General features: G+C 38.3%; 1 protein-coding gene across 1 annotated transcript; it reads right to left on the minus strand.

Moving 5' to 3' along the window:
* Positions 1-15,965: 15,965 nt before the first annotated feature.
* Positions 15,966-23,066, minus strand: si:dkeyp-69e1.8 (uncharacterized protein LOC100001340 homolog). The gene is made up of 4 exons (XM_017705836.2): positions 22,778-23,066; positions 22,354-22,432; positions 18,388-18,554; positions 15,966-17,004 (listed from the first exon to the last, which is right to left on the minus strand). The coding sequence occupies exons 2-4, from the start codon at positions 22,427-22,429 to the stop codon at positions 16,174-16,176; spliced, it is 1,074 nt and encodes a 357-aa protein (XP_017561325.1). The 5' UTR covers positions 22,430-22,432; positions 22,778-23,066; the 3' UTR covers positions 15,966-16,173.

The raw sequence follows: 23,066 nt of genomic DNA on the forward strand, positions 1-23,066 counted from the left end.
TTTTTTGTATCTCCTCATATCCCCTTATATTGTCTTTTCCATCAATCCAGTGAAATCAATTGATTTCACTGGATTGATGGAAAAGACAATATAAGTGTAACATCCGTTCACTCTTTGTCCTGGTCTTTCTGTTTGCCTTTTTCTTGGTTTCCTAGTGCTGTGTGTTTTTTAGGGTGTTTAGGGAGTTTTTCCTTGCCACCGTCGCCGCTGGCTTGCTCATGGGGGCTTGGACCCGGATTTTCTTTTCTTTTCTCTACTTTCTGTAATACTGATTGTTCTGTAAAGCTGCTTTGTGACAACACCTGTTGTAAAAAGCGCTATATAAATAAATTTTGCTTGCTTGCTTTTTTGTTATCTGCCATGTGCTTTTGTTTTCTTTTGACATGTGCTTTTGTTGTCATGTTGGCTCCTCCCCTGTCCTGCATTGTCCTCACCTGTTCTTTGTCTCCCAGCCCCACCCTCTCATTAGTCTCAGGTGTTTCTTGTTTTCTGTTAGTATTTATACCCCTGTGTTTGCTCAGTCCCTCTGCCTTGCATTGTGTGTCTTTATATCCTGTTGCATGGTCTCCCTCGTTGTTGGTATTGTTTCCTTGTTTAGTTCGTGTTTGCTTTGTTTTACCTTGTTCTGGATTTATCTGTCCCACTCTCCTATGCCCTGGTGTTTGTGAACTCATGCTTATATCCTGCACCAATGCCTCATATGTTAAAATAAGAGTGCAGTGATGTCATAAAACATATTCACTTGATGCATAATCTGCGTTTCATTAGGTGTTACAAGAGACTAGTTTCACAAAACTGAGATTCTTACAGCTGTTGCAGCTGCATGAAACTAAGTTTAATGTAAGTTTCAAGCAACAAATGTTGAATGTAAATTTCATTGTATACAACCAGTCTTGTGAAAAAATTGCAGCATTTCAGCAAAAATGTCAATTTTACTGTTTTTGCACAAAGCAGGTCATAAATAATGTTGCATGTAAAGCATTTAATTACTGCACTAATAAGCTCACGTTTTTGATACACTGCTTTCATTACAAAATTGTCCATGAAGTGTAATTTACATGTTCACAGCAGGTTTTTTTTTCTATTTTCACTATAAATTTATTTATTTTTTATTTTGTTTAAGTATCTTGTGATTCTTATCAAAGTATCTTTGAGAGACTTAGTGTTGCTATCATGGCTCAGGAAACTGACAAAATGATAAACAATGAGTCAAACCTTGAGCCAATTGGGTGGATTTTCTTTTTAGTTGCCCAATACACCTTCTACTGTGTTTATTTTCTTGTCCATTGATCTAGTATGTTGATTGAAGTAATCATGTGATGTGTTCTTGCTGTTTTATATGACTTGTTTTACAAAGTTGAGACACTTGCAACTGTTGTGGCTAAGTTGCAGGACACTTTACACAACGCAACTCAAGTGCAATTTAGGTTTGTGTTGGATTCAAGCAACTGAAGTTCCATGAAAGTTTCACCCACACCGTTAAAAATGAGAGGAGAGCTCAACTGAAAATGATATAGTAACTGTTTACATGGCTTTTCTTGAGTTGAGCTGAACTCAACTGGCATTGGTGGGGTTTAAACTCATTATCTCCTGTTGGGATGAGGGCATAGTCCATTGCACCACTCAGGAACATGTGAAGCAACTCATATTTTGTGTGCAGAAATGTTTTAAACAGTGTAGAAACATTTTGTTGTTTTAACTTTAAAGCATGGTCTCATATGATGCAATCGTCTAATAATTTATCCTAACATCAGGAGATTGTGAGTTTGAATCCCAGCGATGCCACCGCTGTCCGTATCAGGACACCCAAGAGGAAAAATGCCAGATGGCACTGTGATAGAAAAAGGAGCAGCTAGTGGGGAAAACATTAACTTGATTTTGTTTATCTGACTGAGATGCAGACACAAGAAAGTAGCTGGGAGACTTTTTGACTCAAACGTGTTTGAGTTGGAAGAACTCGGGTGTCCTCAAGTTGGGTCAAAAGTCTATGTAGTCAGTTACTATATAATTTTAACTTAAGCGTACTTCTAATTTTTTACAGTGGAGTAAGACCAGCCTAACACTGCAGTTGCGCTGCATTTTCAGTACTGTAGTAGTGCTGCAGTACTAGAAACTGCAGTCATACTGCAGTTGACAGATCAAGATCTCCAATAATGAAATGTAACTGGGCTAACTACACTGGCATTAGCTACAGTGAAAAATAATCAAAAGTCATTTCTCTGTTCTCAATTATACCATGACAAAATAACATGTTAGTGTATCATTCCATGAGATGGAAAACCATAGTATAGAAGTTAACGAGTCAACACTATCTACTGCTGCACTGGTTAAATAGAGATGTAGTGCTAGATAGCTTATTTCCAACAAACTCTTCTGTGAGCTGCTAAATTTGTTTTTGGTACTCATTTTTTAGCATCAGTGCACCGGTTTGTGTATTATGTTAATATTAATCATTTTCTCTTTCCCACAGTTGCCCAAATTCATTAACCTTTATAGATTTTATTATTAGGATTTGATTACTGGTTACATTTTAATCAGCATTTGAAAACATGTTACAGAATTCCATGGAAACTAACCACAGAGAGACCAGGACACACTGGCTGCTGTCCCTTTCACACAGCAAATAGACGTGAACTTGCCAGAAATTGTTTATTAACAATTGATTCAATGATATGTTTATGACTGTATTACTACATAAATATTATACTATACAGGCTTGTCTGCATAGTTCATCTTGGGTGGTTGATCAAGGCACTCATTGAAGCCCCCCTATAGGAGTTTTATAGAGCTTTTCTTTAACTTTCTGTTCTTGAATCATGACATTAGCTAACTGGTCAGCTTAGAATTAGTTTTTAAAAAAACATTTTTGGTCAAAATACATTTCTGGGTAGTCTTAATGTATTCCTAAGTTGTATAAATTGGTAGATTGATCATTTCAATTTTATTTAACAACACACATTTCTTTCTCTCTCTCTCTCTCAGTTGTGCTACTGGGCTGTCATGTGGAAATGCTCAAATCTGGTCTCAAATTACATTTCTATGCCATTAAAAGTCCCAGGATTAGTGTATTTTTATGATTTTCTTGACATCCAAGCAAAAGGAAAAATGTTGATTACAGACTTCAGTCCAGTGATTCATTTCGTAACAATGTAAATAATGTAATTACGTTTAAATAACAATGTGAATGTACAACAAAATCATATAATCCTAGACGGATTAAAATGATAATTATTGGTGGATCACTGATGTTGAATGCAGTAAAATACTCATACGCATTATTCAGCGTAAAACACCAATTTGGCAGTTGTTTGGTGTGGAGAATCCACAGGCAAGGAATACTGAATGGGCAGAACATTTCGGCACACCCCTTCCACAACTAAACAAAACGCAGCCACAGCCACTTTGCAAACCTTTGCTTTTTTAATGCAATAGGCATCATTATATTTTTGATGATTTTATTTCACTCTCACTCCCTCTCATGCGGAATGCTTGCTTTCAAAGGGACCACACTGCAAATCAGAGGTTTGGCGTGTGAGACTGAACATTGCCTTTCATTTCAGACTTTAGATTGAAGGTCTCTGTCTCTCTCACTCCTTCAGTCTCTTCCTCATTCTCTCTGTCTCTCATTTTCTGGGCTGGAGGGGTGCTCGGGGCCTCTGTTTCTACTGTGCTGGAGCTGGACCGTGTCGGAGTGAAACGGGATTCGAGTGGAACTGCCGCTGAGTGCTCTGATGCGGCCCTTGGCCCCGTGGCCCTCGTTATAGCTCAAGGCCTTGTGGACGCATGTTTTGCGTTTGCTCCCTTTTTGAAGTGGTGCGACAGGATAATACCCCCGGGACACAGATAATAAAACATCAGGCTGAGCCTGGGCTGTCTTTCTGCGCGTTCGCTGATTTTCCAGGCTCAGCTTCGCTTTGGTTAGGGCTTAGTCACTCACTTTGAGGACTTATTCATACTTGAGCACTGGGCTCGGGACAAGATGTCATACAGCCTGGCCCATTTAGCCCTAATGTAGCTCTCTCCATCCCAATTCAAAACAGCCCTGTCTGATGTGGTCGCTCTATTGTCTTCCACCCTTCAGGCTCTTCCTGATCATCTGACTGCGTATGACTCAAATGATACAGGCCATGAACTGCACAACTGCACCCCGACTGAGCTGACATGAAGTCATGAAGTCGTCATCATGTGAGAGCCGTTGCCTGTATCCTCCACTTCCCATTTCATGTGGTGAGAGTGAGAGATTAAGCCCTGAGCCTCCATGCTGGGCAGTAGGACTTCCCCTGCCAGATCTGGGCTTGTCTTGGCCCAACCTCATTCCTCCTAGCAGGATCCCACACCAATGCTGTAGTCCAATATCAAGTAGTGGGAATACTGTGATCGATCCCAATCACAGTTAGCCGGACTAGCCTAATTAGCACATAACAAAGATAAAACACGACATAAATGCTAAAATCTAAAGTTTTTGCGCTATTGTTGCTTTACTCATTACTCCAAAGGGAGATCAAATGATCTTATATTTTTGGGCAAACAGATCAAACTAATCATATTGTTTGTCATGCTAAACCCCTGCTATGAATCCATATTGAAACATTAAAAATGTAACTTGTTTCTGATGTTAATAAACGTTTACTTAATTTTTTTAACTCTTTTTATTTCCTTTTTAAAGTTTTTCTCATCTGTGATAACAAAGGTTCATCAAATTGTTCATCAAAATAATACAGCTTCATAGCTATAATATCTGTAACAGTGGGTTTTAGTTTTTAACTCTTACATAAAAATGAACAGAGAATTTCTACTTTTACTAGAGTAATATTTCAAAAAGGGTTTCTGTACCTTGACTCAAGTACAGAGGTACTTTGTACACCCCTGGTTATAGGTAGAAAACATTAATGTCAACTCACTAAGATCCATTAGGAATGTTGCAAACACAGGCACATGAGTGATATTGATCATTTGTTGTCAGGGGCAACTAGCTCTACTTTTTTTTTTTTTAAGTAGACAGAGTGGTTCAAAAGCTGTTCAGAATTTGGTTTTAATGATGATTTATATATTTTTTGCAAAAAACTTTCACATAAAGACAGTAGTGGCTGCATACATTAAACATATATATATATATATATATATATATATATATATATATATCATTTTGTGTAAGCATATGCTTACAAGTGGACTCCTAGTGGACATCTGCCTGTATATATCATAGACCAATATTACCCAAACCTGTCCTCAGGACCCAACAGATGGTCCACATTTTGCTCTAACCCAGCTCACAGTACACCTGTACCAGTCTGTGTTCTTAATGACTCTTTTCTGGTGTGCTGGAAGCTGGCACAGAGCAAAAATGTCAATCATCTGGTGAGTCTTGAGAATTGAGTAGAGAAACACTGATGTACACTACAGCTCTGCCAAAACCCTCTCCCACTGTGGCCTAACGGGAGGAACAGCATGCTTGCTTTGGCCTGACCCTTAGCTGCTCTCTAACCGCAGGACGGAGTGCATTACAAAGACCGTGGGTCTCTCCACTGGGTGTTCAAACATGACCCATGCTCCCCCTCATCTCCCCTCCGACTTCAAACAAGAGTCTCACCGCGCCCGTGCGCTGCCAGCGGCGCTTGTCAGCTGGCGAGGCCCTCGCGATTAATCAGGCAAAGCTCCGCTCGGATCCCGCCTAAGCCCCCCGTCCTGTAGTGATTTAGAGGAAAGTCTTGTTAGTCCTCACATTAGTCTCTCTTTGAGATCTCTCAAGGCCGCATTCATGGGAGGTGTGTGTGGTAAAACCGCAACACTCTTTAAAACTCGAGCGCACACATACAAAAGCATTTTTCCCCTTCCCTGTCTTCTGTGTCTTTCAAGTCCTTGCTGTGCTGTGGACCTGCAAGTCTTCACGGACACTCTTTCACTCACTTTCACATGCGCCAGATTTTTTTGATCTGCTTTGCTGTGTTGTCTGAGAGCGGCTCTTTCCGTGTAATTACCTTTTGTCCATCAGCGGTTCTCTTGTCTACTGTAAAAGAAGGCCTGCTTTCATCCATTTATCCCTTGCTTCTTAGGCATCCTCTTTCCACAGACACCCTTCCCTCATCTGGTACACTGTGTCATCCTCCAGTGAAAGAGTCTGACTCTCCAAACTGCCACTGCAGCTGTTGCTGCCAGTAGCGATCAACCCCTGTCCTGGAGATACTTTCCTGCAGTTTTCACCCTCAATCATCCAGACCTGGTGCAGTGAATTCTGGACGAGGACTTCTCAGCACAATAACTATGTTTATAAGCACAACAGTGGTTTAATTTTAGTCTGACAAAGACTGCAAGCGTCAATCTTGTAAACTGCATGGTTCAGCTCTCATTTTGAAGCTTTCTCCATAGTGATAACAGCTTTTAAACACCAAAACCTGAAAAGGGCTGCACTTTTATGGAAAGGAATGCCAGCAGAGGGTACCTCTTCCATGCCCGCAGAGGGTACCAACATTAACTTAGTTACAGTGCCATGCAAAAGCCAGTAAAAAATTTCCAGTCAAAAGTGGAGTTACAACACTGATTAAAAGATAATGAGAAATGACAAAATGAGACTCTTAACCACCAAGAAAGACAGGGTAGACCAACAAAACTGACCCTTGCAGATCAACAGTACTTTGAGAGAGAGGAGATAATCAAGCTCCATTCTCTTTCTGTCCATCCATCCACTGTAAAAACTTAACACGATGAGTCTGAAAGGATGTGTAGCTGTCAAGAAGCTGTTACCGAGTAAAGAAAATAAAGACAATAAAGAAGAAAACTTGAGAATCAAACAAAGAAGCTGTGGGTGTTCTCAAAACAATGGACTGTCCTCCCCAGAGTCCAGACCTCAATATCACTGAATTTGTGGGATTGCTTTGAGATTACTTGGATCATGAGAAGCAGAAGGTATATCCAACTTCTAAGTCTGAACTTTGGAGCTGTATCCCTGCAGATTTCTTTGTAAAACTGAAAGTAAGTCTTATAAAAAGAATGGAAGCTGTAGTAAAGCAACACCAATGTTTTGCTATCAGCGACTAAGACTGATGGTCTCATCGAGCCATGATCATGTACACACCACAATTTGACTGTCACAGTCTGCCTGAGGTTTCAGTCAAGCTGAGCTTATTTAGGTTATTTGGATGTATAAACTCTTAAATTGCTCTGCTGACTGGCAGACAGAGCCTTAGCAACATTTTGTGGCTTTCTTAGTAGTACAGCGTGTGTGATGACAGCTTTTTCACACCGAAGCTATAAGCATAATGGGCTGCACTTTTGCAGAAAGGAAGAGATGTCCCTAAGGTTAAACAGTTTGTCAGAAGTTGACATCATTGTGTATTTTATATATTATAAAATGTGCGTCATCAATGAGGAGTTTCACCTCAAAACATCAGACTAAACCTGCATGCATGTAAACAGGACTATAATGAGCCAGGCTTTAAACATTGTAAACATTTTGGTATAGTCTTGATTTCTTAGACTAACTAAGCGATTAGTTTGGCTATATTTAGCATGTAAACAGAGCTAATGATTATATGGATCAGGTATAGTAGAAGAAAGGCAGAGCTAAACGGGCAGGGCCGTAGATCTCCAGGAAGCAAGGTCAGTGACCACTGGTCAATGTTGGACCATGAATAACCCCTGTATTGCGGGATTTCATGGTAAGTGAGTTTGGCCCTAATATGTTACTGACTGTTGTGGTTTTATTCTGGAGCACTTTACCTCATTACCTATTGTCTTTGGCCCAGACCAAGTAATGGCTTGACTTTCTTATGAAGTCTGCACTTTTGAAGATCTTGCTTTGTGTCCCACAGTAGTCGTAAACCTGTGTTTGTTATTCCAGGTGAGATTGCACGCAGCCTGCCAATTTTTGATTTAAAACAAGCTCTCTTGCTTCGGCCTGTATGTTTTTTGCACTCTCTCAGACTGCCATCATTCTTATCTGTTTATTTTACTACCTGCCAAAACAAAAACTCGATTGCCACCGATTACCAAGTCTGGCTGAACTCCTGGCTGCCACGGCAAATCTCTTAAAAATCAAGAGCGTTTGTTTGGCAGGAGAAAAGCCATAAATAAACACCGTCATTTTACGCGCTGAAGTTTTGCCAGCTTCTTGTAAATGTTAATGGGTTTCAGCGTGTGCGCGCTAGACATGCCTTTCAGAGGGGGATCTGCACTGGTGAGTGTGCTTTTTTATTTATTAGTAATTTGGCCTGAACTGTTATCCATGCTTTATGAGCTGTTTGAAAGCCACCAGCAGAGGGTAGTTACATTTATTTAGTTATAGTATTTTCCAAAGTCAGAGACCATCCTTCTTGAGTTTTATTTCCTGTCAAAATGGCCATTAAGTACCATTTAGTCAAAAGGAAAAAAGTTAAATAAAAAAAAAAAACAGAACAGAAGTTTCCTGTGTTTCACTGAAGAAACTGTTAAAAGATGGAATTGTTAAAATGGAAAATGGGTCTTCAAACAACTGTGCAAGACCTGGTAGACCACCAAAACTGCCATCATCAGATAAACAGTACTGAAAGCGTTCAGCTTTGAATTATAGGAGAGAATCAAGCTCTTACATCACTGAGTCTGAAATGATGTGTAACTGTCAAGAAGCTGTTACTGAGAAACGTAACTAGACAACAGAGAAAAATATATCCATTTGATCAGAATGTGAGAATCACAAAATGCATCCTCTAAGACTGAAGCTTGAATGAAAGCTGTAATAAAGGCAAGTGGTGAACAGACTAAATACTAAAAAATCTGATGTTTTTTTGTTGAAGCTTCTGTATAACTTTCTGTTGAACATATGTTTTCTTCTTTTTTTCCTGCTGCTGGAAATGAATAGCTTGTGCTAAGTGGCTATTTTGACTGGAAATTAAATAAAAGATTAGGGGTGGTCTTGGACTGTTGTGCAGTACTGTAGTCTTAAATACAGTTTGTGAGTTTATTTGTAAGGAAAGGACTCTACTTTCTTCAACTCCATTCAGATGTTCAGTTTTAGTCCAGTTTAATTTCATTGTGTGTTTTGTTGACAGCACATGGTCTGCTTTACTGTTGTTCAAGGTGTGTGAGTCATTATTTCATGAAGCAGCAAGAGTTTTACGTGGCTTCTCTACCCACTCCGGAAAGCCACACACCCGGACGGAGGACACTGAACAGACTCAGGCCTTCATTGTAAACGACTGCAGGCCAGACGCATGCACACGCTACAGGGAGGAACAGCAAAACAGCACTAATAGGAAAAAGATGAGAGGAGTGCAGGCGGGTGGAACGCGGCTTCCCTCTCCCTGGGCTGGCCACTGGACACCAGCACGGTTTAGAAGAAGAACAACACGGTTTACAGTGAATCACCAGCAGTGTGTGTTTTGGCATCAGCATATATGTAGCTGTGTAGGCCGCTAACAGCAACTGGCTGATTTATGGCACCTGGAGAAAACTTTGACACGTTGCGTTTTAATATATAACTTGCAGACCAACAAATGTGACATTATAAAATAATTTTCCATGTGGGGGCCAGCATCTCTGCTGAGTGTAGATCACAGTTTACAGGCAATCCGCACACAGATCTAGCTATCATCGCTTCATAGGTTCAGCCAAGTCGTTCATTTCCAGTAGTGGTGTTGTGACTTACCTCTGACTTCCAAATATATGTGATTATAATACCACTGTCTTACTATAGGAGCAGATGAGATATTCTTTCTGAGATTACTTTTCCTAAAAGAATACAATTCAGCTGTGATTCATCTCCATATATTAGTGTTTAGAGCTTTCGTGGCACACAGACTGCAGAGCGCTGGCAGCTGAAGGCGAAGGCTGCGTGCGCTTCAGGGAAAAAGTGTGTCATCCTGTTTATTTCCTTTTGGGTTTTCGGCCGTTTCCAGCCCACGGGGTGTGATGATAACAGAGAAATATTGTGGCCTCCACAGGCGGCTGCTCCTCTGTGGTGAGAGGAGTCTTTACCAGCTCTGCTGCCTTAATCATGGCTCGCTGGGGATGCTGGCCCATGTCATACGTACATACAAATCAGTTTAGTGTCGGTGCTCAAGGGTCAGCATACATGTGCCTAGAGGGAACTGACCCTTAACACCCCTACATATGTCACTGTTGTAGTGGACTGAGGTATTACGGGTTATCTGGTAACAAGGGACAATTTAAGAAACTCAAAATTTATTTCAGATACAATAGACGTCTACTGGGGTTATTTTTAAATGAGCAAAAGGCAATACTGTAAATAGGCTCATTTAATTAGAGGAGCTGTTAGTGGGAATTTATAGCTTGATCAAGGGCCTATAATATGCATATTACCAAATAACACAGTGTTCTATTTTTATGTGTAACACAATTGTATTACAGTATTACATAATGTTCCATATTACCATATAACACATATATTACCCTAAAACACATTGTTTCATTTCACCACATATTATCACATATATAATACATATAACATCGTATATTACCAAATAAACCACTACTCAATTTTATCGTATAACCATATATTACCAAATAAGACACTGTTCCAATTGACCATATAATACATATATTACCAAATAACACACGTTCCAATTGACTATAATACATATATTACCAAATAACACACATTCCAATTGACTATAATACATATATTACCAAATAACACACGTTCCAATTAACCAGATAACACATATATTACCAAATAACACAACGTTCCAATTTACTGTATAACCATATATTGCCAAAAAATGTACTGTTGTATGTTGTATTTCATACAATACATATATTACCTAAAAGCACATTTTACCATATAACACATACACTGCCATAGAGCATGTTTACTACAATTTAAGACATTACCAAATTACCAGGGTTGGGATGGATAATACTGAAATACACATTCAGAATACAGAAATTAAGCATCTGTATTCAGTCCACACTGATATTTGAAAAGGCAGTATTCTGAATACTACGTTTCCCTAAAATCAGCAAAATACATTTAAAATACTGCTAAATAAAAAGTAGTCTTAAAAAGAAAATGTTTAGTTTACAATCAGTATACAGCGTGTAGCAAACACACTCAGTAGATGTACTAAGGGACAAAGGGAACTCAACAAACAGTGTGTCTACAAACAGTTGCTGGTAAAACCTGAAAAGACTGGTGAACCAATGTAATGATACTGAGCTCTTTTTATAGAATGATGGAGCTGATCAGTCTCCTCAGCAGTGGACATGTAGATGAGTGATCAGTTTAGCATCAGTGGTTTATGGGACAAGTGAATGCATTTCATGGCTTGATGTTGAATACATGTCTTTAACTGAAAATTGCACAGCCACTCATTTTTTTGTGTCGTTTGCAAGGTTTTGTTATTGGGGTATGGTAAATTTCTGAGTAGGGTGAGTTTAGGAAACGTGGGACAATATGTAATAGATAATATGTATAGAGGCTAAGCCCATAATAAGAGCATATATATCCTATGGATTTATACATTTTTAGTGAAATATTGAATGAAATTAATACCAGTCTCAACACAATCAAGAAAGTCTTTGGATGATTTATTTACAAATATATGAAGAGTTTTGCTGCAAAACATAATATAGACCACTTTGAAAAATAATGTTTGTCATAATGTGTTAAATAACAATGCTATATTATGATTATCATCTTTATTAAAGAAACTTTTAAAAAGTATTTTTTTCAATAGGTCTGCTGAATTTCATTTCATTTGTTCCCAATGGATGTATACTGAAATGTATAGATGTGATAAAAGGTCTGGAGATGAAAAGCTGCCTAATAAACCCACTCATAGTTTTAGTTCAAAAGTGAACTGGTAAGTAACTGGTAAGCTCATGAAGAACAGAAACACTTTTTAGGACAAAATAACGTACCACCTGCTGGCCAGTAACAGCAAGGAACAGTGAGAATGAAGCATAAGAGCAGAGTGTTTCCCATGTGTCTATGAAGATGTATTTTAAATATATTTTAAATATGCTTCTTTGTATGTTTTGCAACAGAATGTTATTGAACACGTTTAGGACATTGCCTTCAGTGTTGTGTGTAAAAAAAAAAAAACCAAACAAACATATAATACAATGATGCCCCATATTAGAATGTCCACCAACTTTGTCTGCCATCTGTGCGACAGTGATGTGGGACAACACAGGCTCCTGCTGTGTTTGTTTGATCTTGCTTTTCTCCAGCTCTCCATTTTTTCCCCTGTTCTAATTCACAATCTCCTCCTTTTCATTCTTTCCATTGCTTCTCCTGCTCCTATCCAATGTCTCTCCTTCATTCTGTCATCTCTCTCTCTCTCTCCCTTTGCCTGTCCTCTCCCAGACGCATGTCCAATAGGACAGAATAATATTTGGACAGGTGTTCCTTTTTAAACACGCTATCCACAAATGCGTGCGCGCAGGGGACCACACTCCATCATTCCTGTGCTGTCTCTTTGAGCAGGAGTATGTGAGGGGACGTCCACGCAGGACTGACTCACCACACCACCGGCTATAGCCTAATCTCCATTGTACTGCGTCCGTAATCCCAGACAATAAAAATCTGTTTAGCACCAATTTTCTCTTATTTTTTAAACTTGCTTTTTCCCCCCTCCTGTTTCAAACTGCAGAGGCCACATCTGGAAGACAGATGTGTATCCAAGAGCAAGTTGCCTGCTTTCTTCCCTCCCTCCCTCTCTCTCTCCCTCTCTCTCTCAGAAACATGAGATCAAGTCTACTTCTTCCTCCACTTGTGCTCTCTCTCTCTGGATGGACCACCCACGTACGGAAACGCCTTGCTGTAGCGAAGGCACAAATACAGGGATGGGTTTTTTTGACTGATGGGTTTAGCAGACTATCACTTACATCACTGTCAAAACCATAAACCTGCCCTGACAAAGGGGAGAGAGAGCACGAGTGACTGAGTGTGCGGGCAGAGGGGTTAGATGAGGAGTGCTATAATTCTACATCTCTATCTGCCTTGCTGTCTTCCTTAAAAATGTGACAATACCCCCCCCCCCCCCCCTTCCCCCTCCCCTCCCCTATCCACACTTATCTACTGGTCTCACTCATCCCAGGATGCAGCCAGTGGTAGCAGAGAGCTTTATTTAGAGAACGGAATGGGAAACTCAATCATCTTTCAAAATGTCTGGGCTGGTCATAATTCAACTGAATTCATTTACATCCCAAAGACTTTGTGCATACATTTTATTTGTTTAATAATTTTTTTTTAGAATCAAAAATTTTAAATGTTATACCAATTGTTTAAAATCAGGTGACTGAAAAACAGAGAATGAATCAGCACAGCTTACAGCAAGAGATATTCAGATTGTTTTGATTTATTTGCATTCTTTCATGCAGAAGCAGAGACAAAAAAACTGTGCGTAGCAAATTCATCCCTTGGTGAGAAATCAGAGCCATACGTTGCTGACAAATCCAGAAATGCACAGTGGAATACATCTGATTTTCACAGTGGATCAGAAAACTGTTTAAACAGCTTATGCTGCTTAACACGGGATCGTCCTGTCTGATGTCTCCAAGCGGTGCGGAGTAAGAGACTCCACAAAGAAGTTACTTTCAATTACAATACAACCCATACGGATCTACAGTAGATGTGCAGTAAACATCAGTTTGGTTTATTTTTAACTCATTTGCTTTAGCGCTATAAAAGCACATGCCTTAACAAGAGGTGGTGAAAACGTGAGCACAATTATTATTAGTTATTTTTTAAATAAAGTCACTAGTTAGAACATGGCATGCTGTCATTCTCAGAACTTCCTATATAATCAGAAAATCAATGGCATCTCCTTAGACTTTGTTTCAAAGAATACTCTCCAAAAAAAATGGAAAAAACATTTGAAAAAACATGCAGCTTCAAAATCATGTGCAAAGGTCAGAGGCCACCCTTCTTCTATTGGATGTCCAGTCAAAACAGTAATTAAGTACTAAATGTTCGTTTTCAAATATATTTAAGATTATACATGAAATAATAAATATGCATAACAAAGAAGTAAACGGAAAATGGGTATTCTAGCAACTGTGCAAGACCTGATAGACCACCAAAAGTAACAGATAAACAAAAAAAAGGAAAAAAAAATGCACTTGAAAAAAAAAAAAACGGTCAAAATTGCAATTGGTATCTCCAAAACACACACACCCACACAAACACCCACACAAACACCCACACACATTATATATATATATATATATATATATATATATATATATATATATATATATATATATATATATATATATACACACACACACACACACACACACACATAAAACTGCTGTTTGAACAAATCATCTCCATTTTTGTCATTTTTCACTATATATATATATATATATATATATATATATATATATATTGTAAGCACCTGTTGGCCTTTACATTGCGTGTAAATTTCATGATGGACAGACCAAAAGAAATGGCCCAAAATGACGTGGAATAATGTGTGGTTTCATTGACTTACATTAAAAGTAAGTCAGGTTTTTTCCTTCTCCTGTAAAGTTACCATTTTGGAGTTTTGATCCGACAGCAGTGATATACACACATATTATATATATATATATATATATATGTGTGTGTGTGTGTGTGTGTGTGTGTGTGTGTGTGTGTGTTTGTGTAAGTTCAGGGTAATTTTCTGTTCAATATATTTTTAGCCATTTTAACTGGAAATTAAATTAATAAAGGGTGGTCTCTGACTTCTGCACAGCCCTGTTAATAAATGAACAGGCCACAATCGGCATAGTAAACAATATTCAGTAGTAAGCAAGTCTGCTAGTCTGATGTAGTATCATTACTGTTAGGATACTGTAAAATTTTCTAAGCTGGCAAGTGTTTGACAGAGGCCCTTCACTACAGCCTGACAGTGGGCTGTAACAAAGTAAACACAGTGTGCTATTATAGCAATAAGTTCTGGTACCCTATCATAGCCATCAAGCCTTGTACAACACTTATTTTGATGACTTGGTCTGGGAGTAATTTACCACAATAAAGAGGCAATGCTACACTAGTACGTCCACCCAAAAACTGCAAAAACTGAAAAAAGCTATAGTGCATAGCCTTAAGGTGCTCATAAATCTATTCTGAGTGTCTTTACAACTTTAATCTTAAACCTAGCTCCGCAAACCCAGTATATATAAAGCCTTAAATTAGTATTGTGAATTGTAACCTTTTTTTTTTTGTTGTTCTTATTCTGGTCTAAATCAGTGGCTCTCAACAGAGCAGCTCTGTGCTACATAACGTCACTGTCAGAACAAAACAGTGCATCTCCAAAAAGTGACTGTACAGAAGAAGAAAAATGTTCTTAAATTTCAAAGTAAGTAAACGGAACAGAAGTTTACTCAAAGTTATTTTGGACCACTTCTATTGGTCTGTTTGTCATGGAATTTGAACACTATGTAAACAACAGCTGGCATTTTCAAATTATGCAAAAACAACAGATACTAGGTTTTGGTTTGACAGTGATGATATACTGGCAATATAATGTTTTTTTCTGCTCTAAAACCAGCTAATCAACTCATTAACAAGCATTAGAGTAGGTCTGTTGTAGCAGGAAAAACTAAAAATATAGGCTTAAATTTGTACTCCCTGACTATTGTTCTCAAAGGGAAATTCCACCGATTTTTCAGAATATATTGTATGATTCAAACATTGATGTAAACAAAGCCATTTAGAGTGGTATGATGGGAAATGCTCCATTCTATAGAAACTTTCTGAGACAGAATTATTCACCAGACCAGAATGACTCTAAAGGATGCCTCACAGAAATTTCTCCATGAATTCTGATGCTTGAGATATTATTGTATGTTTGTTTTGAGATAATGGTTTTGACCTAAAATATCATTTTTAAAATGCATTCAAGGCCGAGAGGTGCATACAGGGCATTGTAAGGCAAAATGGCCCTTTACCACAGTATTTCCAACACAACTCAGAAGACACGTGCAAGTTCCCTGGTGGGTTTGGATAATAAATAAAATGTCTATATTTGTGTTATAGACATTGTGACCTCTGGTTCCTTTACCCTACTGTAAAGAAAATCTTGAGTCTATAAGTTTCTCTACAACACCAAACTACTCAAAACCACCTTGTTTACATCTCAAAGATTTGTGAATTGTGCAGAAATTTTCAGTAACAGCCTTGAAAACAATTACATGTTAGTTGTTTGCACACAACAATTTGTGACTGACTTGAGTGTTTCTACTACAAAGTCATTTTGATTTTGTTTTCTGGTTCTGAGGCTTTCTTCTGCCCACCTCAGTGGCCACAGAGCCCACCGTAGCCCCCAGAACCCCTCCAAATATCCCCCCAACGAACAACCCAACAAAAGAACCAAGTAAAGTGCTACCTCTCACCATGTTGGGCAGCCACAGCACCCATCCCACCACACTGTCCCACAGCCAGCGCATGAACGATGGAGGGGGTGAGGGAGGAGATAAAGCGCTGTCTTCATTCTCCACCACTTCCAGACCATCTGCACTCCCCTCTGCCATCTCCTCACACCTTTCCTCCTCCTCTGCCCCTCTCCTCCTCCGCACACTTTCATCTCCCTCTTCATTCCCTTCAGAGTCCATCTGCACGAACGGAGGGAAGGTGTAAAATTCTTTGCCGCTCTCTTTCACCATCTTCTCCACTTTCTCCAGCAATTCCTCCACGTTCTTTCTTCCCTTTCTCTCCTCCTCATCCACCTCTCCTTCTGCTCGGAGCTCAAGGACATGATAGCGGCCTCCACACTTCTCCACCAGCTCCAGCAAGTCTTTGCGCTCAGTGCTAAGGTGCTCCTCTAGAGTAAGATCCTTTGAAAGATGTTCTGTGTGAGTGAAGACAATAACAGTGTGCTTGCTGGCAGACTCAGGACCAAACACCTTCTCTAAAGCATCCAGAGCCTGGAGATCCTGCTCGTTTGGCCGATGCACAGGGAGGCAGAACAGGAAGGCATGGGGTCCTGGGGCTGACAGAGATTCGCACAGGTAGAGCTGGTGGTGCACTTCCACCAGGGGGCGCTCCGAGTAGAACCAGTCTGGAGTGTCCACTACAGCCACCTGCCACGAAGACAGCAAGACAAAGTGTAAAATTTAGTATCATACACTGTTAGAAATAAACATACTATGCAGGTACATGATTCACTCATCAAGGTACAATCAATGTAAGTGTACCCTCAAAGGAACAACAGTGGTTTTAAGGTCCAATGGTGTTCCTTACATGAGTTTTTCCTAGTGGAAAAGCAGATATTTGTACCTTTTCATAACCGAATGTTTTAAAACACAGCAATAAAATACAAAGCCTGGAGACGAGATGGAATGTGTGGAGTCAATACAACTTATGGATTATGGTACAGTTATATTCCCTGACTAAAGGTACTGGGATGTACCCCTGAGGGTACCACCACAGTGACAAGAGGGGTGCTGCCCCAGCGACATACCTTTTTTTCTAAGAGTGTATTATAAATAAAGTTTGTATGGTGAACTTTATGTATAATATAAAGTTACATATTATGGATCATTATAATTTGTGTATTATTTCAGTTAAATTCAAGAGAAAATCATCAAAGGCAACTTTATATACAAATATAATATGAAAAACTTGATTTGACAGCGATAGCATGAGATCAACTTTTTTCTATCAATACCAATACTGATTCAATGTTTTTTTTTCTTCATAAAACAACTAAGCTTTAAAAACAAGGAATTCTTAAAATATAATAATTAATATTCATATTTAACATAAATAACAGTATATAAACAGATGTAAAATAAATATGTAATACTGGATATATAATAACATATCACTGTTGGTGGAATAAAAGCTTGTATCCGCAAAACGATAACTTTGCAGGAGAAGGAAAAAACCTACTTTACTTTTAATGTAAGTCAATGGAACCAGTATTTTTCCCAAGTAATTTTGTCCCATTTTTTTTGGTCTGTTCATTATGAAATTTACATGCAATGTAAAGGACATTACATTGTATTTTCAAATTAAGTCAAAAACAGAAAATCGACAAAAACAGAGATACAAGGCTTTGTATTTTCTGACAGCGGCGATATGTAATAAATAAACTAACTTTTTATAACACATCATCACAGTCATAACATCTCACATCTCTGAAATGAAAAATAAAAAAAAAAGAATTTACAGAAGAAAATTTTTCCTTATTTAATATATATTAATGTATAAGTATTTAAATTCAAGTTATTTTAGACCATTTTGATAGGTCTATTAATCAAAAAATGTAAATGCATAAATATGATGGCAAGTAAGTTTATCTTGACACATGCATATGTGGGCATATCATATCTTAGTTAAGAAAGTGGCTTAGGCTTAGAAACAAAAAAATCAAAAGTACTAATCACATGCACGATACAAATATCTCCGAAGGTTATTGTGAATTGTAAGAATGGTTATTAAAATGGCAGAATGTGTGATACCTTCCTCCCAGCCACGCTTGCACATTTCTTCTCACACTTCATGGTAAGCGGCTTCTTGGAGTCAGCACTGCAGCGAGGCTCAAACGCTTTGAAGCCCAGGACAGCATTCCCCACACTGCTTTTCCCCGAGCCTGCCCAGCCCAGCAGCACCAACCTCAACTCACAATCTACATGTACAGACAGAGAAACAGTGCGATGTACAGTATATATGGTATTTCATATCTTATTTTTGGAGTGGTTATGTAGACAACTCTGGTTGACATACAAGAACTTCAATTTCGGCACAAAATAGTGAAAAATGTTTAAACAATAAAAATAAAAGCTGGAAAACAATCATAAATACGCATGCTACTATGACATAAAGGTTCATTTTAAATGTTTAACACTTATGTTACATAAAATACATTTCCCCCACCACACATGGAAAATACTTTTTGCTTAGTTTAATTTTTGTGTGATTATTTTCAGCAATGTTATTATCAGTATTTCAATTTAAAAGTTTTTTATGAGAGCTTTATGACACTGAAACTCTATTGTGCATGTTTATATTTTTAAATAAATTCACCACTTATCTGATATGTTTGTATTTAATATATGTAACATTTTTTGCATTGAAACTAATGTACAAGAATTCTTTTACTTTCAGAAAACAGTTCTTGTTTTAAACTTCATAATGTCTCAGACAGTCCATATAAATTGAACGTTTAAATCTAAAACATTTTCCTCTCATATGATGTAATGAAAGTCTTGGGAGTGTTTTTTTTAAACTGCTCTTAGCTACATTCCAGCAGTTTATATACTGATACTGTATTAAGTAATAAGTTACAGTGAAGCAGTTTCATATCACAAAATCCAGTCAAAAGTACCACTATTTATAATTGCACCACTGTTTTTGCCACATATTGCAGACCTATTGTCCAATATCTGATGAATCTGTTGACTAGTCTGTCTTTATGCCTATGTACAAACAACTCTTTAAAAACCAAAAAGTAAACAACTCAAGATAAAATTTATATTAGATTGTTAGACTACATTCGATTATTATATATGTGACTTAATTTATATTAATCTTTCTCCATAAATTTGCAAAACATTAAATAAGCATTGAAGCTGATATATCTAATGTTTGAAAATGTGCAGAAAGTGATTGTTTGCTACAAAGAGACCACCCTTATACAGACCAAACTGGAAAAGGTAATAATGCAGATTTAAATATTTACTCATGCTTTGCTTGTTTTATGGACAGCCAAGGGCAGAACTCTAAATGTCATTCTCTACTCTACATGTAGCTTTCTTAGAGCTTTAGAACTGAAGGTAGTAGAGGGCTCAGGCGTTGCCTCAGACTATAATGAACCAACAGCCCCATCTACTGGCAGCTGAGATGATGTACTTTCATATTTCCACAATGTACAACATGAGCAACAGTGCTATAATCACCAAATATCTCCCAATACAATATTACACATTTCTATACTACTTTATTATATAAAAAAGCTTTTCACAAAACAGTCTTTGGCTAGGGAAAGGCCTAGGTCATTTTAGCCTGTTCACTCTGCTAGAAAGGCATAGCCAAGCGGTGGCCAGAGCCACCCTGGAAGGAGGCATGACCCCCCTTTCCGACCCCTTATCAGTCAGCAATCATTAATAAAGCATCAATTACACTTTATGGTGAAAACATGCCATCAGGGTAGTTTCCAATCAATTCTAAGAGGCTGATGACACTGCATTTAATAACTGGTGTATCTTGCTGTAATAGGCTATTTTACTCAGCAAACAGGTGAGTGAAAATGCCCTGGGTTGTTCTGCACTGCTGCTCTGTGAGCTACATTATGAAGTAGGATGGTCAATGATAAGATGCCTTAACCATCAAAAATGAGTCACCTATAAACATTTATATCATGCTGACTAATTTCTTTTTACAGTTGAACACATGCATGAGTTTAGATTATACAGTGCTGTCTGACTAGTTATCTAATCATTAGACTCATGTATAATCTGTACTGAATGCAAGGTATATGAATTACATCTCTCGCCTGTCTGTGTAAAACATTTTTTCAAAGTTAACATTATGCACTGAAAAGAGTGACGTATTTAAGAAACTCGATTTAAATACATAATTTCTTCACAAATTACTAGAACATGTACAAACCCAGTTCCATAAAAGTTGGGACAGGATGTGAAATGCTAATAATAAGTGAGAGCAGTGATCAGTAAATTCTGTTTGCCCTGTATTAAATAAAAAAAATTACAAAAATACCATAATTTAATTTGTTGTACCTGATGAATGCTTTTTTAAAAATATTTACCTTAAAATATTTTTTACCTGATGAAATAGTTTTTTTGTAAATATATATACACTTGTTCCAAACTCGGAACAAGTATACATGTTCCAGAATATGTTCCAAAAAAGCGCATGTTTACCACCTTCCCTTTTAACAGCCTTTAACACTCATTTGGAGACTGAAGACATGAACTGATCCAGTTTCAAAAGCCTATATTTTTTCATTCTCCTGTTATGCAAGTCTTTAGCTGTGCAACTAGTGCCTTTGTTGTCGCATTTTGTGTTTAATAAGACACTTTTTCAATGGGTGACAGTTCTAGACTGAAGGCAGGCCAATCTAGCATCCGCACTCTGGCTTTCTAACTTTACACTGGTAACAATCTGGATGGCCCTTTTCTCCTTTGGGAAAGAGATCACTGCATCCATGATTTCTGTAAACAATCAGAAAGGTGGACTCACAAATTCACAATAAAAGTTTTGTCTGTGCATCAATTCATTTCAAATTAGCTCAAGCCCTGAGGAGTCAGCAGCATTTCTGCAAGCTGCTGATATATGATGGACTGTGTTTATTGACAACAGTTTGCCAAACTGATATCCATCAGTTTCTCTGGATTCCCTGAATCTGTTGATGTTATTATGAACAGTAGAAGGTGAAATACCCATGTCCTTGCAATTGCTCTCAAAAAGGAATGTTATTCTTATACAGGTGGATTTTCTGCTGATGCAGGGGTGAGCCTCGACCCATCCCTGTTCATAACGGACTAGGCCTTTCCTGGATACTCCTTTCATACCCAAGCATAACTGCATCATCTGCCACTGCATCACTTTATATGTCATTTTAAATCAGTAATCCTATTTTATTTAGCTTTTTTCTATCAGTATTCCACCTCAGTAAAATCTTTGCATCTCACCTGCCACGTCATTCTAGAAGTTCTAGCTATACCCCTGATCTGCAAACACTAGGCTTGGTTTAGCCCTGGGCTAAGGCACAGTGTTAGCATCTGTTCAAAGCTTCTCTGGGTGTGCATTTCTGAGTAATCTCAAGTTTCTTTGTCCAGCATGCCTCATAGCCAGTAGTGTTACAGCATATAGTTTCTCAAGGAACTAGAGAGATGGAACCGGATTTTAATATACAGGAGTAAAGTCATCTCAAATGAATGTCATCTCAAACCATCACACAGTATTGTCCTCAAACTTCCCTATTGTTTTCTAGAAGGACACCTACACAAAGACTTTATAATTTATAATTAGGGCCTGTATTCAAGAGATTGCTCAATACAAGTAATTGGTTTCATAGTTTTTGATGCCATTTTTAAAATGTGGAACTACCCTGTCGTACCTTATCAGATGTGAGAAAAAACAAATATTGTTTAGTATCGTGGTATTATATTTGACCATATCACAGACCTCCAAACCGAACCCAGATCAGCATTCTTGCTTTGACATATCTGATAAATAGGACCCTAATCTTTGTAGCAGAGCACTGGGAACCCAGACCCTGATCAGAATAACACAACACTAACACTTGCGCACGAAGACAATCATAATATAATGTTCAACTGCCATTCTAGTTTTTTTCAGCCCATGTTCCTGAACAGGCCTATACACGTGGCATGAAATGTAACAGCTGAAGAGTGGCATTAGTGAGGTTAAAACAATGTCAACAGAACACAGCAAAGTCCAACCTTGTTCAGCATCTTTCCTCTTGCATTCCTCCACTTCTGCCTCCATTTTATGGTTTTGTGTTGTGTTCTCCTCCATATTCTGCAGGTAAAACACAAGGTATCTGTTACTACGGCTGTTTAGAGTTGTCCTTTGTGTTGAGAGAGGCAGAGGGTGTGATAAGGATTGAGAAAAAGGGAGGAGATGGCCTGCTCAGATGACTCAGCACATAAAGCTACAGCAGAGCATGCTGACTTTTCTATACTAGAACACAACCAGATCCATGTTCTCTACTTTTGTGGGTACCATAAGCTGAAGCATCTAGATTCAAACCTTGGCTCTTCTATTTTGATGCACCATGACATGATTTAGAACAAACCTTGCAATATATACTAACTAAACAGTGACACATACAGCCATAAACACTTAAAAGTCTTTAAACGTTACCTCTTAAGCAGGACTTGGGTGTTAGTGTTCCAGTCGGATCTTCGTGCTCTCAGCACTTCCTCATTCTTCTGCGACTCCAACCAGACGCTGTTCTGCCAAAGAAACACAGCAGACTGTTTTTCTTCCTAGACACATGACTCTGTTAGGTCACAGAGTCTCTTTTGTGCTTCCTCTGTCTGTCTCACACTGTCCTGTCCTGGCTGAGGTGCTGTTTCTGTCCCTGAAAAGAGCCTTAGCTTTAGCTTTGAAGCTGCAGACTCACAGGAAATCACAAACGCTAATGCGCTGT

This window comes from Pygocentrus nattereri, chromosome 14 (genome assembly GCF_015220715.1).
Source record: "Pygocentrus nattereri isolate fPygNat1 chromosome 14, fPygNat1.pri, whole genome shotgun sequence".
In the NCBI taxonomy this organism is placed as follows: Eukaryota; Metazoa; Chordata; class Actinopteri; order Characiformes; family Serrasalmidae; genus Pygocentrus; species Pygocentrus nattereri.

Coding starts and splice junctions, on each gene's coding strand:
- si:dkeyp-69e1.8 (XM_017705836.2), bottom strand. CDS start 22,429: ATGGAGGAGAACACAACACAAAACCATAAAATGGAGGCAGAAGTGGAG. Junction 18,555..22,353: donor GAGGAAAGATGCTGAACAAG/GTTGGACTTTGC, acceptor CTGTACATGTAG/ATTGTGAGTTGAGGTTGGTG. Junction 17,005..18,387: donor CAAGCGTGGCTGGGAGGAAG/GTATCACACATT, acceptor TCTTCGTGGCAG/GTGGCTGTAGTGGACACTCC.